The 18511-nt window shown below is 33.7% G+C and overlaps 1 protein-coding gene across 9 annotated transcripts in view; it reads left to right on the top strand.

Annotated features, from left to right (window-relative positions):
• Positions 1-18511, top strand: part of GADL1 (glutamate decarboxylase like 1) — a 126109-nt gene that overhangs the window by 40548 nt on the left and 67050 nt on the right. For 7 of the 9 annotated variants that reach the window (XR_009154926.1, XM_058181191.1, XM_058181190.1 and 4 more), the window contains 7 exons: positions 350-456; positions 1352-1467; positions 4417-4496; positions 4606-4660; positions 10219-10335; positions 14153-14217; positions 15216-15297. Coding sequence is in view for 8 of the 9 variants with exons in the window: in XM_058181191.1 (XP_058037174.1) it covers positions 350-456; positions 1352-1467; positions 4417-4496; positions 4606-4660; positions 10219-10335; positions 14153-14217; positions 15216-15297 (622 nt within the window). In the remaining variant the exon portion in view is untranslated. The remainder of the gene's footprint in view (positions 1-349; positions 457-1351; positions 1468-4416; positions 4497-4605; positions 4661-10218; positions 10336-14152; positions 14218-15215; positions 15298-18511) is intronic. The other 2 variants (XM_058181194.1, XM_058181197.1) reach the window with 2 other exon arrangements.

Raw genomic sequence — 18511 nt, forward strand, 5'->3', positions numbered from 1 at the left:
AACAGGAATTAGATACCAGATTCTGAAGGAATTGAAATAAATGGCATACTTGATTAGAATAGGTGGAGAATCAGTTAATTACATCCAGCCTCTATTATGAATTTGGGAAATGAAGTGATAGGACTTGGTATTTAAAATTATCAAGACAGATTGGAGTGGTTTATATCTCAAGTTAAAATTTTATGTCACCAATGTCGTTCAAATCTATTATAAAAATCTGGGCTGCACTGCAGAGTAGGAAATAATCAATTATATACTCAAATTCATGCTATCTGCTAATTTTTATTTTCATTTCATATATTTGACAAAACTAAACTAAGAATTTCATGTCACATTTTCGTTCATTTAGATATACCTATGAAATTTCTCCAGTATTTTTACTAGTGGAAGAAGCAGTTCTAAAGAAAATGATTGAATATATTGGATGGGAAGTAGGAGATGGTATATTTAATCCAGGTATGATGTTCCTTAATGTAAAAAATATGGCATTGTCTGCATAACAACCATATAATTTATACAATTATGGAAGCATAATGTATTGTTGCTTCGGAACCACCCTGTTGCTTATAGTTGGTGACTTTTTGTACATGAAGTTAACAAGTTAGGATCAGTTACTGATTGATTGGAACCAGAATTGCCATTGGTAAGCAGTGCAGTTGTAAAATGTAACATCACTTGCACTTTGTGATGGTAATCCCAGCTGTCTCAGTTGCCATTGTAATGGGTCATTAAGTAGGAAAGGATAGAAGTGCCTGGTAAAGAATATGGAGGTGCACAAGAATGTGGGTGTGGGGATGGGGATGGGAGGTTCCATGGGTGGTGGTTGACTAGGGAAGCTTCTAGGAGGCCTGGCAGAGGCACTGCATAGGCAGTGGAGTGCTGTGGTGGGAGCTATTTACTGGGGTGAATTTTGACTTTCCTGCTGACTCCCCCCCCCAGCTTTGCTTTTGGGAACCAACAGGAAAAGTCACAAATAGATCATATGACCGTAGCTCCTTGCAAAGTCATAATCTTGAGCTAGCATCTAAGCACCTAGATAGTGATCATATAACCATGGGGTGTTGACAGAGCTAGAACTACAGGAGCGAGTCATACATCCATTTTTTTTTAGCATTAATGTAACTTTGAACAGTTGCTGAATTGAATGAAAGTCAAGGAATTCCTCTATTACAAAGCCCAATCTAGTTCTTTTAGTATTATGCTGTCTGAGATGTAAATATTATGCTTGTATCCAAATGAGTTCCTCAGTATTCAAGAAGCACTTACAGCCATACAGCATTTACAGCTGGATACTTGTAAATATACAGTTTAGAATCTGAAATATTTATTAATATATGCAATATTTTTTAAGGTGGCTCTGTTTCCAATATGTATGCAATGAACTTGGCAAGATATAAATATTTTCCTGACATAAAAGAAAAAGGCCTTTCAGGGATACCTCAGTTGGTTCTGTTTACATCAGAAGAGGTAATTAACTTTTCTTACAATTTTTCTAGTACAGCACTTTTGAGAAGGAAAATATGCATAAAAGATTACAGAAAGAACCAGGATATATGTATGCAGACAAAAAATCAAAACTCCCAGAACTTTGGAATATGCAGAGCAGGTAGTCCATGAATCTTAAAGTTGCTGAGTTCTTCAAGTTGCTCTCTAACAATACAGTTTTAATGAAGAAACCAGTTCATTTTTTTTACAGAATACCAAGTTGCTATTTTAAGTAAAGGCAGGCTAATTTCAACTTCTGTTACATTTTTCTTTTAAAAAAAGAGAAATAAATAAAAACCTATATTTTGCAGAGCACTTTAACTCCCCTTTTTTTTCCTTTTATGATCTTGGCTGACTTTACTCAGGATCAGACATAATGACAAACAGTGTTATGTGGTTACAAATGCCAGCATAAGATAGGGTTAACTGCCCTCCCTTTTCTTCTCTCTCTCTCTCTTTTTGCTTGCGGGTCTCATGCATATGAGATTAGAAGTACCCATTTTCATTTTTCCCTAATTACATTTTCCCATTATATTTGGAGTAAGTGGTGTCTTTTTAAAGACAAAAAAAGAATCCTGAAAAGTTCAGTTCTCTTCCAAGATTTGTGATTCAGTGGCCTGACTTTATGTCACTATAGTTTTTTGCTGATCTCTTATTATCTGAGTCTGAAGAGGTTTGGTATTTTACAGGAATCCAGTTTCATACTTCTTTCAGCTGAGCTTAATAGGTGAATGTTAGAGAACTAATAAAAAAGCTATTTTGTAAAAATCACGTGCAGTTCAAATGAAACTCTGCTGCCAGAAATCTCTGCTGAGTATACTTAGCCCTCTGCAGGCTTATTTCATTATTGATACAATTCAGTAACAGAAAATTAATTATCTACCTATGTATGTTATTCACAAAACAGCACAAGTTAATGAATTCCACAAGCTTTTTGTCAAATTACAGACGATTGGCTGATGGTAGCTGATGGTATATTTATGCACTTCATTAAAAATAAGGGGAAAAAACTTTCTTGTCCAAAAAGGAGGACCCACCATGAGTTGATTCATCTCATTAAAAAATGAGGCACTCTGAATAACTTTAATATATTCATAGCCACATATTGAAGTGCTGCAGATTTTTCATAATTATGTTCATTCGTAACTGCATTTGTGTGAATTCTATGGAAGAAAACTGAATTAATTAACCACCTGGTTTCACTTACTGTACGCAAAGAAACAATTTAATATTTTGTTCACCATAATTGGCAAATATATTAACCCTTAAATAACACTAAAAATTTGCTCTATTTCATCTGCTTTTAAAGAGGCAGATTTATTGTTCTATTGAAAGGATCTCAAGTCTTTGGGGCTAGATATAGACTTTGGGGATCGTTCGGGAACTTTGTGAACCTCTGCAGACTTTTTTGGGATTCATCACTGAGTCAAACATAACTATGAACATGCAAATTTTGTGTACTACTTTATTAATGTGAAAGTTGTAAATACAGGGGCATTTCAATGTTCTATTTTTCTAGTTATTTTAAAATTAAACCCAATTTCTCCAAGGAATGCAATATAGCTTAACCTAAAAGTTTTTATATTTATACTCATTCAATTCAAGAGCCAATGTAAAACATAGAATCATTTTGTTTGGTAGTTTTGCTTGATGAAGCACATATAATTTAGTGATAGAGCATGAAGACACAGAGATCAACAATATGATTAAGCTTCTGGACCATTTGGATGTTGTTGTTCCTTGCTTTTTTTCTGAACGCCTGTGAGGAAAAGAGCCCACTAATTTTGAGCATTTCTACAGAAATACTGTATAGATGATAAATTCCATATGCCCTTTGTTATTCTTGTTTCATATAAACATATGTGTGCATATTTGCATGACAAAAGGGAAATTTTATATCCCACTGATTGAAAAATGAAGAAAAAAAACATAAGGTTTTGGCCAACATGTTCTTGTGGTCACGTTGAATCAGGAGCTTCACCTTGAAATGATAAGAAAGGCTTTGGGTCTGATAGAAGCTCATGAGCAGGAAGAAATAAAGATTATTTTATTTGTCTTAAAGATTTTATATCTGAAAAACTTTCTAATATTTCATGATAAGCCTTTCAATAACTATTAAAAATAGTCTTAGCTTTCTCATGAGACTTACTGCATCATGTTTCTTTAATATGTCTATGAACAGGATCCTTTGTCAGTTTTTTTATTGACTTGTAAAAAATATACTTAAAATCATTCCAGGCTTTCTTTTTGAGGCATAGCTGGTTAATGTTTTTGTTGCCTCATGGAGGCAAATGGAGTACATTTATTCTTTCATCAGAAAACATTTTCTCAGAAAGAGTAATTTGTTGTCTGAAGAAAAAGGAAGAATGGATCAAGGGAGAGATTAAGTTATTTAAACCAAATCCACCCCAGAGGCACTATTCCAATGCTACTGCAGAATTAGATCTGCTTAAGATTGATTTTATTAATTACCAAAACATGGAATTCATTTCCTAGTTTACCATTTTGAATGTGTTTTCTAAAATTATTGACTTCAATATTTTAGCTATTTCAATCAACTTAGTATTAACTCAGCTGCTTACTGACTCGTTTGTTTTTTCAAATTACTTTGATTTTGATCATTTTTTTAAAATAAGACTAAATAACTTAAAATAAATCCAGTGTGATATTTCTAATTGAAATGTTTCTACAAACATATTGAGAAAGTCTCATGAACCCAGAATACCTTTTCAGTGACAATGATATAATATCTGTAGTCATTAGAAAACTTGACAAAGTCAGCAACGGGCTGCTTTAATATTTGCCACCTAATCAGATTAAATGTTAAGAAAGAGAAATAGAAGGAAATTATTAAGATATAAAGATAATAATAATAAAGAGAATTTTCATTCAACATGACTATTTTTCACATAAACTTGCTTTTTTACATAGTGTCACTACTCAGTGAAGAAGGCAGCTTCCTTTTTGGGAATTGGCACACAAAATGTTTACTTTGTCAAAAGTGATGACAGGTAAGGACCTAGCATGTTGAAGTGATCCAATCCATTTGACAATGCAGTATTGCTGTAAACAATTAACCTGTGGAACATAACTGAAAAGTGTTACATCTGTGTCCCATAGAGGTAAAATGATTCCTGAGGAACTGGAGAAACAAGTCCAGCAGGCAAGGAATGAGGTGAGAAGGGGAGAGTGTGTAAGAGTCTATATGTGAATTTTGAGAATGGTAAACCTTTGGGCATTTTGCTTGGCAGTGGGCAGAAAAGGGGAGTAAATGTAAGTTAATGCAGGAAAGTACACATGGGACAATATTTTCAGCCTACAGATTGGTCAGTGAGGCTGCCCATATCATCTAGAGCTGTGGTAGTCAATCTGGTCCCTACCGCCCACTAGTGGGCGTTCCAGCTTTCATGGTGGGCGGTAGGGGTTTTGTCCGATACTGAAGAACTTTCCTTTTTTTTAAAATTTAATTGACTTTTTTTAAAAAAATCATAGCATTATTTAAAAACATTTTCATTAGGTTTTCATAAAATTCCCCATGACAATTAAAATTTTTGAAAATATACTATTTGTATCGCCCGCACATAAGTTTAGTTCACATTAGCAAGTAAAACTAAATGGCACTATAGTGCGACTGCAAACAAGAGCCTTGTCTCAGAATAGCTCGCGCATCTCCCCCCAAACCACCCAGCTGTAACAGACAAGCAGAGCTGGTAGCCAGTGCCCCCCCCCAAACCCAATCCATGATGCGTGAGAGGCATGCGCAGACGACGATACACAGCGCATTACTGTGGAACCAGTGGGCGGTTAGAAAATTTTACTACTAACAGAGATACAAAAGTGGACGGTAGGTATAAAAAGGTTGACTACCCCTGATCTGGAGCTGTCATTTGCTTTGAAGTATCCGTTCAAAATTGCTTCACTACATAATGCAATCTCCTTCCCTCTTTTATATAGTCAAGATGCTTTGCATTGTATCATTCAACACTTTTAATAGCTGAAAAGGTTGAAGAAGGAAGCTGTCTCAGCAGCATACAATGCTTTGACAATACTTTGAATTGTTGCTATAGTATGCCTTGTCAAGGTGAAGCATCTTTATCTTGCACAGATCTGTTTCAGTAAGTCACATTTTTAAAGGCTTTGATTTGCAGAGGATCAAACTGCTGGGTATGTTTACAGTATGGCCGAAGCTTCAGAACATCAAAGATCCTTATGTTCTACCCCTACAACTACCGTCCATCCTGGTTCATTTTTTGTCAGGAAAACTATAGGAAGAAAGCATAGGTTCTTCCTTTAGCTTTATATTTTATTGTAATCCATAATGATAAGGGGGAAGGTGACCCTGAATTATTCTAGTTCATCTCTTTCAGATTTGATATTATTTTCTTATTTCAAAAGCGTCTCAAATTGGCACTGAAAAGGCCAATATTGCAGCTCTAGACTCTTCTCATGGTTTATTTCACTGCCAGTGTCACAGTTAAAGAATATGTCACTTTAAGATTGTGGAGAATGTCTGTTTTAATGGTGTTCATTATTTGATCAGAAATTTCATCTAATTTGAACAGATATTAGAAATAAGAAATAAAGATAAAATCTATCTATTTTTGAAAAGCAAGTCAGTTTTTCTGTATTGTATTAAATAACTATTCATTCTATTCATTGTCTAAAGAAATTGTCAATAAAATGTTTACCTTAAATGAAAATATTTGCAGGGATGATCTGTATTTCTTTAAAATAATAATCATCCATAGTGAAAATTAACTTGAAACTATAAAAAGTTGAAAAATTATTTTATCTCATTTGAGGGCCTACAAAATAATTGGTTAATCTTATTTTATAAATACATACATAAATCATACATACATACATACATAAAATTGCAATTCAAATGATTGTTATACATCTAGCACTGCGGCAAGTAATATTTATTGGGTTGCTTCATAGATTATAGGGAAGTCTGTATTTCTATAATTTCCACAAGGTAGCCATGTGAAAATGTCACAGTAGAAACATCTGGAAGTCCCAAATTACTCTAAAAATGACATTATGTCTACTAATAGCCAGATAGAAATATAAGCATATGAAATATATTGTCTTTAAAGTTCTCAGAGTTTTATGGTCTGGAGAACTGAATACAATCACAGATCAGTTTCAAACTGCTTTAGGAAGCAAATGTACAAGGCTGCTTTCATGTTTTTTTTAAATTCATTAGAGATTAGTTTGACCTAACATGAAGTGTGAAGGCAAGAAAGGGAGTAGAATTTTCCAATACACGATATGTCTTTTTTTTCCCCATTGACATTATGTCAGTACCATTGAAGCATTTAAAAATATTCACCAGTGAAAATGTATCTGACAATTTTTTCAGCTAGCTTCAGGATTACAAGGTACAGGAAAAAGACAATTTTTACAATACAAGCTTACTGCTCTCCCTATCTACTGCTAAAGTTAAGCTTTAAAAAAACCTATTTAAAGTTATATCAGAGCTGGAAGAATTCTGTTTAGTGGGATTTATTCTGCTAGTTTCAGACGATATTGTTTTGCATCTATATTCAATATTTAAATTTGTAAATCAAAAGTTATTCTAATCAATAGTTCAGTCCAATGAAAACTTACAGATATTGTCTTGGGAGGATAATTTTCATTGATTTGATGTTTTTGCTTAAGGCTTTTGGAATGAGAACATACTGTTATTTTATAGAAGTACCCGAGTACAAGTCCTGAGTATTGCAGATGCCTATGTCAAAAACAAACTAAATACTAAAAAATATAATGATAACATATGAATGAGGATAACATTGAAGTTAGTTGAGTAACAGATTTAGAGCAATGTGGTAACAATCCCTAGAACATCAATAACAGGTATTCCTATCCTGAACTTGATATTTGGAAGGATTAGAAGTTTGCTTATGGTTTTATCCATTTCGGGTCAGGTTTTCAGAACCTGGTGAACATTCACATTGATTTCATAAACCACTGTTTATGTGGTTTCTTCCCCTAATTTCCCTTTCCCCTAATTTTCTTTTTCAAGACCACTTATTGTGCCAGTAGCTGATAATGAATTCATTCTAAATATGGATATAACTGCAGAGTCAATACATTCCTTATGTTCCATATACTACTTCTAACATGTACAGTGGTTTGTAATGTGGGATTAAATTACCAATTACCTCTGATTCCTTTTTGGATCAATTTCTTCCTTAAGAAACTCCTGTGGTATTATTTCAGGGTTCAGTCAGACTGCATCCAGGGTTAAATGTGAGTACTTCCAGTAATTACATTCAGTCATTGTTCATTCTACGTTCATTCTTCATCTACCCTTACCCTTCCATATTGATAGGGATATACAGCAGGTGCTTGATTTGTTATTTATTTGTAAATAACAAATTTTTACTCCTTTTAACAATTGTAAAGCTGTATGCAGTTCAGTTAAGCTAAAAATAAACCACTTGGTTTAAAAACTTGGTTTATAATTAAAATTTTATAAGTCTACCAACTTTTCACACAAATAGAATCATATAATAGGAAAGGACTTTTTAGGTCATCAAATCCAACTCCGTGATCAGCATAGAAATTCAAATTAAAGTGTTCTCTAGCCTCCCCTTGAACCTAACTAGGCATTTCTTTCTCTCCTAATGTTTAGTCAGAATTTGCTTTCCTGAACTTAAACCTGTAATCCCATGCCATACATTCTGGAATGCTGGAAGGATACATGTGTGCACATGTCAATCTGTGTGTCAAAAAAAGCATCATGATCTTGTCTGTTTTAACTTCTCCCTTCAATGGATTCTGCTGTTGACTGTCTTCTGTAATAGAAGAACAGATATGAAAGTATTCTTCAGCCTCTTCAAGGCTAAATATTTCCAATGTCTTTAATCTTCTTCTGGGGACTTAGTTTCTTAGTCCTGATCATTCTTATTGCATGTCTCTAAACATGTGCCAATTTTTCTAAATCCTTTTTAATGCAGGATTCCCAGAGCTAGGCACAATATTCGGAGTGAGCGTTGACTAATAGCGAATAAAAAGAAACTTTAATTTCTTACTATCATTTACATTCCTAATTATAGTCCCATAATTACATATTAACCTATTGTTTATACAGCCTAAAATTATATTGCTGTTTTAAAAGTAATTTTCCCTGGTAGACTCATATTCAGCTTATAATAAACTACTGTTTCAAGCTCTTTTTCAAGTTTTATTACCAAGCTAATTTGACTCATTCTGTACCCATGCATTTGATCTTTATTTCCGAAAGCCACTTCTTTTTTCTATGAAGATTAATTTGAATTATATTTCTGGTCAGCTAATTTTTGTGATGTCTATTATTATTATTATTATGGTTTGTTGTACTATCAACCAGATATTTAGTTTGGATTTAGTATTTTTGTCCACTTATTGAGTCCTTTTCAAGGACCTGAAATGAGATGTTATTTAATAATATTAAAAAAATTATCACAAGATGTAAACTGTTCCAAGTAAAGTTATCTTTTGCAATTGACTGATGGTGATTTTTCAGTGCTGACGGTGTTCAAATGATGCTCAGGAAGTTTGGAATTGCACTCAAGGCAGCTATTATTATCTTTGCTTTCTTTTGTCACAGTTCTACTTCTATTTTTATTCTATTCTTTCTGAATATCATCCACGATTCTTCCTGTATGACAACTAATGTACTGATAACCTCTGGGAACATCATGGGCAGTTTATGCCATAATCTTTCAACTTTAATTTTCAAATTGTGATACTTTGTGATCTTCTCCAATTCTATGTCTTCTATTCAACTAACTCCTGGTATTGCCACATCAATTATTCATGGTCTCTGATTTCCAACCACAGTCAAAACTGATGTGTTATGAGCCAAGATTTTATCAGTTTCTATTTGGCAATCCCATAATACTTTAACTTGCTGTAGACTGTATTGGTTTCAATCTATTTAAATTCCATTTATTAACAATGCAGGAACCTAAAAGGTCATAGTTATTTAATGTAGCTTAGCATTTGTCTTTTACAAGTACGTAATATATCAATCTTTACACCATAATTTTATTTTTATTTGATTATGTCCTCTTTGAAAGGGCATGGTATGTTCATGCTGCAATTTGATTTTTGTTTTGTTTTGTTTTGGGAACATGGTGATTTAAACTGATCAGGGCACAGTGGAATTTTAACACAATGTGGCTTTCCTTAGCATCTGTGTGGACATAAATACAAATTGTTTTTCCATGTACCATTCTGCCAACTAAAGGGTTTTCCTTCTACCACTAATATATCCCGAAGTACATGAAAGCAGCTTTTGTTGTTTTCTTTTTTTAAAAAACTCCTTTTTTCTGGGTGGGTAAACCAAAAAAATTCTTTATGAATTACAAAAGAGCTTGCAGATTGATTAGGAGTAAAAAAAATTATGTGTGTATTATTTTATAAATGTGTGTATCAATCTGGGATACACCTCCAATTAAAGAAAGAATTGGCTTGCTTTGGATTTAAGGACCAAGACAGTATAGGTCTGTAAATGAGCACCGATAATTAGCAGTATATCTTTGACATTCTAGTATTTTAGTAATCTAGGCTTCAGATATGTAATTTTAAGGATAATCTCTTTGGAGAGAAGCTGGCTGTTAATATTATTTTTGCAAAAAATGTAAAATATGAGGAATATTAATTCTGTATAGATTTCTAAATCTCATTATATTCTATGTAATATACTTTCTAGAGAATTGTAAACAATGTTTATTTCTCTAGGGTTCTGCACCATTTTTTGTCAGTGCTACAGCTGGTACCACCGTTTTGGGAGCATTTGATCCTTTGAATGAAATAGCTGACATATGTGAAAAACACAATCTTTGGATGCACGTTGATGTAAGTTTAATTTTAATAGCAGTGGGCTTTTTTTCATTTATTCTCATACTTCTTTTTCTTGCAGAAGTATTTTCACAAATTAGGATACTGAAAAAGTTGGGATAATATTTTCTGGTTAAATTAATGGAGTTCTGAAAACATAATTTTATTTGTCTGTTTTTTTGTAAAAACTCTCTTCTTTCCAAGAATTGAGAGCACTGTTTTGGTGGAAAGATAATGTCTTTAGGCAAAGTTGCCCAATGTGTAAAATTTTCCATCCCAAGATTAAGAATATAACTGCTATACAGTATGGTTTAGTTTATCTATTTTGTCAGCTTCCTTACTTTAATTAGTTATAAATATTTTAGATTTTGTCAAAGATTATATTGGCTTTAGCATTTTTTAAATACAGCCTTTCTAAAACAGACATCTATCAACTCGGCTTGAAGACAGAATTCCTTTTGGTAAGAAATTCTGGAGATGCAGTGCTAACTGGAAAATGCCAGTTTACATCCAACTACCTTTATCGCTATAGTTGTTCTATTAAAATATTCATTCATTCATTCATTCATTGTTAAGCAGTGGATTTTTTTAGATCCCCTACAGATGCTTTTCCTAATCTGGGGGATCCCTCTTCCTCCCCTTCGCCTTCTTTCCATCTTTCTCCTTTTTTTCCAAGAGAAAACCATTACAGGATTTTTCCCAAGAGCCATAATCAAAGTTGCAGTTTGTTATGGTGATTGAAGTTGGTCATTCCTTTATTTGTTACTTACTTTTATAAAAACAACTTGCCTTGTTTTTATACTGCTCCAATCAATCAACCAACTCTTGTAACAAGGTAAAATAAACATCATAAACATAATTTATCCATAATAAAATTAACCCTATTATGTTCTTTTAAACAATGCTTATTTATAGGTATTAGGAACATAATATCCAAGGTTGCCAAGTGAAGTGGGAGGGAGAGGTTGTCCTTGTGCAGCACAGATCCTCTCCTTATCCCATATATACAAATAGGAAAAAAAAGAAAAGAAATGACTGGTCTTCTACTTCCATCCATAAGACATCTTGTCAAAACTAAAAAGAATTCATAAAGGGATCTGGATTTGTATGTAGAGCCTCTTCAGAATGGTCTCTTTGTCAATTTCACCTGTTTCTCTTCTGCCTGAGCTTTATGTTTGTAGGAACTATTTCCAATTTGATAATTTGTTTCTCCCTCTTAGGAGAAGAATGTCTGCTGTTGAATGAAGTAATAAACATGGTTAAAGCCTCCAAACTATGCTCTCAGAAGCCAAACATGAGGCTGATTAATTGCATCACTGATCTTAGCCCACTGTAGCAGTTATTAGAAATGTCATTTTCCTATTGTTTAATGGGTATTGAGTTATTTCAGATGAATATCTGGAATTACTCTTAGATTTCAATAGCAGCTATTTTTCATTTATGAGGACTCTGTGGAATTGTTTTGGTTAGTGCTTCCAGAATTTAAACTGGTTTGTGTACATTTCCACTTACACAGGAGAATGAGTGAAAAAGATAGAATTCCCTGCATACCATTTATGTTAATTTTGGGAAATCAAAGTAAGCAAGATAAATATAAAAAGGTTTTATGAGCTAGATGCCATTATATCTGGTATTTACTATTTTGCTGCTTTTCTTGTTGGTGAATTATCAGGAAAAAAAGAGGTTCATATTCAGAATTTATAATCCCTTGGTTACTTGATAATAATTATTTTGAAAGTCTTTTTGTTTGTTTTGATTTAAACAGGTAGAGGAATTAAAAATTCCTTGTATTATATTTCAGGCTAGGTACTGACATAGCTGTGATAGAGATAGTGTGTTATTATCAGTTAATAAGAAAGCAACTTTCTCCATTTCCTCTGTAGCTGTTGTAAAGACTTATCCAAAGTTAAACATACAAAAATGCCTTACAGGTAAAAGCTGTAAGCTACCTCCACTGTAATTTATTATTCTTTTCCATTCTAGCCTCCAGAAAAAAAGCTATATAAAATGTGCTAAATCTGTAATGGTTCAGATTCAGATTCAGATCACCAATAAGATGTTATTTATTACCTTGGTCCATTTGAAACAAAATGTCAGCATAGCTTATTAACTAAACAAATAGCATTTGAATGGACTATGTATAATCCACGCTAAATTCAGTAGAAATTTTTCTAGATGTTATAGGATTGTAGAAGAGTTTTTACTGAAATCTATATTTGTAAACTTACCATGCATTTTAGGCAGCAGGCAATTTAGGTAGAGATAAAAACTTATTTTTTCTTGGTACTTGACAGACATACTAATGTTGGAGAATGACATCATGTCAGACTATATCTTTAAGATATAGAAATATCTGGCTTTCCAGATATTGTTAAATCACAACTCTAATATCCTTTGCCATTGGGTTCTGTCACTCAGCAACTTTTGTAGGATCAAAATGTAACTTGCTCTATTTTAAGACTTCAGTCAGAAAATATGACTGTCCTTGAAACCTTGTCCTTGAAGAAGTAGAGTGAATGACTCCACTCAGAAATTTAAAATAGTTTCTCCTCTTCCAAAATATTAGCATTTTTAATCCATTCTCCGGATCTATATCTCTACAATTCTTAGATTTCCTTACCTTAGCCATTTTGCCAGTCTCCTTGTAGTTAAAGCTCTTTTTATCTTTAACTTTAATCTTTCAGCACCTAGTTCCTATTTGATGATGATGATGCATTGATGATGTAATGATCTTTCACTGAAGTTGTTACCTAGTTTTCATTAATAACGAAACATCTCAATATAACAAACAAGTTCAAGAGCACCAAGGAGCCCCCTTAATATCAATCTACCTATTTCGCTGTCTTGTCTGTTGTCTATCTGCTTATACTCTCCACACACCACACATACATACAAATTATTATTTATTCTTTCTGCACCCAATGCTTGTGATCCCATTGCTAGAGGTTGTATTATCAGTTCTGCTTCATTCTCTTTCAGTTCTTTAGAACTTGTTTTGATTCAGTTTTCAGACTTTCTATTGTATTCCATTACTATTTTCTATCTAAACTCATCTTACTTTTCCTTTGCATATTCTCAGATGTTTCTCTAATTCTGGCAACTGGAACTTGCATGCATGTTACATGATATCAAACCCATTTCAATTTAAGTTTGTATAGGAAACATCTAGTCTTGTCTCAAGTGGTTTTATTTCCTCAGTTTAAAAAAAAATCAGGCTAAATAAAAAACCACAGAACTTTTTCCATGTCTGAATTATGCCATCTAAAAAAGGATAAAATTTCCAGAATGCATGGGAAACATTCTTTGTTGATCAACATTGATTGTTGATTGGCATAACATTTAGTGAGTGATCTTGCTGTTTAAGATCATTACCAGTTTATCTGACACCAAAACACATGAATAATTACATTTATTTTTATTTTTTTGAAGAATTTATAGGTCATGGAGAACTTAACAGCTTTTCTCTAACGTTTCTTAAAATTATGGATGAGACAGACGTAGAATTTTCTTCTGGGAGAATATTTTGAAATCATGGCCTGTTCATCCATTCATGTGTTAAATAAACTTATAACTGCCATTGTTATTTAGGATTGCCATTTATAAGAACAGTGAAAATGAATATAAAATATTTATCTAGCTTAATGTCTTGAATATGCTGCAAATGCAAAATTAAGATATTCAAACCAGTGTATTGAAGTTAATTTGAGGACAGGGGAAACTTTTTTTAAAGTTTAAGTTTAAGTCTACATTTAGTCATGGAAGCTCACTTTGTATCAGTTGCTATCTCTCAGCGCAGCCTACCTTATAGCTTTTAATGAATGATGTTTCTCCAAAGGCATCATGGGGAGGCTCAGCTTTACTGTCAAGGAGGCACCGCAAGCTTCTTCATGGCATCCACAGGTACATCCTTTTTAATTGAAAATTTAATAGTTTATGAATAAAATTTTGTACATTTTGCTATTTTAAATTGGAGCAACTTTACAGTCTGTCCTGCGAGAATTTTAGGATCTATAGCAGTGACCTCTGACATTACTGAAAGGAGTGGGGCTTAAACTTCTGACTCCTCTCTCCCCGTTTTATTTTTATTTATTATTTATTAATTAAATATGCTGCTTGTCTCACAGTTGGAAGCAACTGAGTAATTGATATTTAAGTTTGTAAAAAGAAATAGGATTAGCATACTTATTTGATTGCTTATGTTTGTCAGAAACCCCACATATGATCAAATATTAATATTTTCTAACTGAATTTCAGTGTTGTGTTGGTAGATACATCTTTAGCCCACAGATTACCCCTTTGTTGATTTAGAAATCAGCTGCTTCCCATTTTGCCTGATCTGTGGACCTTTCCTTACATATACCAATGGCATAAACATTCCTTTCATATCTTCATTTCATGGAGAGATTCTTTTCACCAGGAATGACTAACATTGTGGAACTCTTGCATTGGCCTCTATCTCATGTCCTGCTCATGAATCAGATAGGCCTAAATCCTCTTTGTATTGGGATTAAAATGGTATTTCTTCCCTTATTACAGTTCCAATGGCAGTCTCAGGACATTATTAAAGCTATTAGGCTTTCTTATCCATTATATTGGAAGAAAGGCTGGTGATTTAGCAGCTACAGGAAAGAGAGCAAAAGAATGAGGAGAAGGATTAATAATGGGAATAGCAAATTTCAGTTTGTATGTTTTTTTCTCCCAACTCAGGGATGGATGGATGGAAGGATGGATGGCAACTCAGGAATGAAGAGAGATTTCTGTTTAAATTATCTATATGTATATGCATATAGTTTAAAATGAAGGCAGTATGAAATGGAATATAAATTTTATTTTTTTAATTAATTAAAATTTTAAATTTCTCATTAAAAAAATTTTTCTTCCATTTTTTACTTTTATAGAGCCACTTCTGTTGCATGGAATCCTCATAAAATGCTTATGGCAGGAATCCAGTGTTGTGCACTTCTGGTGAAAGATAGTTCTGTAAGTCCATTTTATTTTGCTACAATAAAAAAGAGAGAGCAAAACTCCTCCATTAACTTTCCAAGTACATATTATAATGCAGCGGAAGTGTACAGAAAAATTATTTCTGCGGTAGCTTTTAAGTTAAACATTCTGTTTTCTTAATAGCTTATAATGTAGCTTATACATTACATGTACCAGAAATTGATTACAAATTGAAAGATCAGTAAAATTATTATTAAACTAAAAATGGAAAAAGAAACGTATGTGAGTGCCTATTTCGGGATTGGTCACAACGCTATTTTTCATCAACGTTATAACTACAAATGTTGCTATCTTTAGATTGGCCATCTGTAATCTCTTACCTATTCCCCCAGTATGATCAAGAGGTTCATAATCAAGAGCAATATTTGCTGTTAGTTCAGATTAAATTTCATAAGTGAATCTAGTATTTGAGACTACATTTCCCTTAACAAAGCAATAGACAGCTTTTGGAACTGTGGGTATATTTCAAATTTTGACAGCATATAAAGTTCCTGGTTGCGGGAGGTGACTGTTTTAAGTTGATTGAAATAGGAAAATATATGCACCACATAGATGGAGAAAAAATGAAATTAGTAAGTCCATTTTAAAGCACACATAGACAGGAGGTTGAATAACTGGCTTTGTAGTGCAGTTGTAACAATCTGGAGCTGAAGGAGTCCTTCTATTTTACCACCTCTTATTATATTCAACAGTATAGTATCAGTAGTAGAGTCCTTCAAGGTTTTGGCTTCTGTAATCTCCCAGGATTTGAAATGGATACAACATTAAAAAGGCACAACAAAGAATATTCTTCCTATGTCAATCCAGGAACTTCAGACTGATCCGGGAGCTGCTTTTACATTGAGTCTGTCATTTGTACTTATATATTTGTCTTTTTGTATACCTAAAAGGACTAGTATAGAGTCCAATGGATAGTTAAGACTGCAGAAAGAAAAATTACAAGCAGCCTACCTTCCATAGAAGACTTGTATATTACGCATGTCAGAAGGAGGGCTTCTGATGGCTGAGGGCTGAGAAGATACCTGCAGACCCCTCACAACCTGGACATAAACTGTTTCAACTCCTCTCCTCAGGATGGTGTTACAGGGTATTGCATGCCAAAACAACTAGACATAGGGAGAGTTTTTTTCCCCCTCATACCATCACTTTGCTGAAAACCTAATTAGTACAGTGCAGTCTAATGTCTGTGTGTATTTACTCATGTGATATTGCTGTAATATTATTATTTATCCTTCTTACCATCTTCTTTACTCCAGCCTCTTATTGGTATTATTATTGATCATTACATAGTCAGCCAGATGTTCAGACTAGATTTGGCATTTTTGTCTGCCTATTGAGTCCATACCAAGACTTGGGATAGGCAGATTTGGATGTTTGATGATGTTATAGATATCATCACAGAATGGAAGTTGTTCCAAGTAAAGCCGCCTTCTAAAATTGACTGTATTATTATTGAATTATTGAGTCTGTCATTTGCATTGCTATAACTGTCTGGTTCGTTTCTGCAACCCAACAAGAAAGACACAGACTTCAGAGGATAATTAGAACTGCAGAAAAAATAATTGCTACCAACCTGCCTTCCACTGAGGACCTGTATCCTGCACGAATCAAGAAGAGGGCCATGAAAATATTTACAGATCCCTTACATCCAGGACATAAACTGTTTCAACTCTTACCCTCAAAACGACTCTATAGAGCACTGCATACCAGAACAACTAGACACAAGAACAGTTTTTTCCCGAAGGCCATCACTCTGCTAAACAAATAATCCCCTCAACACTATCAAACTATTTACTAAATCTGCACTACTATTAATCTTCTCATCGTTCCCATCACCAATCTCTTTCCACTTATGACTGTATGAGTGTAACTTTGTTGCTGGTAACCCTTATGATTTATATTGATATATTGACCATCATTTGTGTTGTAAATGTTGTACATTGTTGAAGGTATCTTTTCTTTTATGTGCACTGAGAGCATATGCACCAAGACGAATTCCTTGTGTGTCCAATCACACTTGGCCAATAAAAAATTCTATTCTATTATAATTATCATCATCATCATCATCATCATCATCATCATTATTATTATTATTATTATTATTATTATTATTATTATTATTATCTTTATTCATTAAACATGAAACTCCAGTCAACTGAACATTCAAAAATGCATCACAAATACCATTGACTGGTGCTAATCGTTGCTGCCCGCATCTTAAGTATCAACCAAGTACCTTCTTATTCTTCTTCTTATTCTTCTTCTTACCAAACACCCTGATTCACTGGCCATTGTTTTGGGAGATCTAAACAAGGCAAACTTAAGGAAAGAGCTACCAAAATACTTTCAATATGTCAATTGTCCCACCAGAGGCAAGAATACTCTAGACCATTGCTACACAACACTAAAAGATGCTTATCGGTCTTTACCATGAGCAGCTGTAGGACACTTTGATCATTGCATGATTCACCTCGTATCTGCTTACAGGCAAAGACTTAAAACCACAAAACCAACAATTAAATCAGTGAAGACCTGGACTGAGGAGTAAAAATTAAAGCTACAGGCATGCTTTTACTGCACTGATTAGAATATTTGAAGATACCTCTGCAGACCTGGATTTATTTATTTATTTTTAATTTATATCCCGCCCTTCTCTGAAGACTCAGGGCGGCTTACAATGTGTTAAGCAATAGTCTTCATCCATTTGTATATTATATACAAAGTCAACTTTTATTGCCCCCAACAATCTGGGTCCTCATTTTATCTACCTTATAAAGGATGGAAGGCTGAGTCAACCTTGGGCCTGGTGGGACTTGAACTTGCAGTAACTGCAAGCAGCTGGGTTAATAACAGACAGACTTAGTCTGCTGAGCCACCAGAGGCTCACAGATGAACTCACAGATACTGTAACATCATATGTCAGCTTCTGTGAAGACCTATGTGTACCTACAAGGAAGTTGCGAATACACAGTAACAACAAACCTTGGTTCACACCTAAACTTAAGCAGCTATGACATTCAAAAGAGGAAGCCTACAGAAAAGATGATAAAATGCTGTACAATCAGGCCAGAAATGCACTAACAAGAAGATCAGAGCAGCAAAAAGAAAGTACTCTGAAAAGCTAAGGAATCAGTTTTCAGCAAATGAACCAGCAAACATGTGGAAAACTCTTATAAATATCACCGGCTAT

The sequence above is a fragment of the Ahaetulla prasina genome, chromosome 4 (genome assembly GCF_028640845.1).
Source record: "Ahaetulla prasina isolate Xishuangbanna chromosome 4, ASM2864084v1, whole genome shotgun sequence".
Taxonomy (NCBI): domain Eukaryota; kingdom Metazoa; phylum Chordata; class Lepidosauria; order Squamata; family Colubridae; genus Ahaetulla; species Ahaetulla prasina.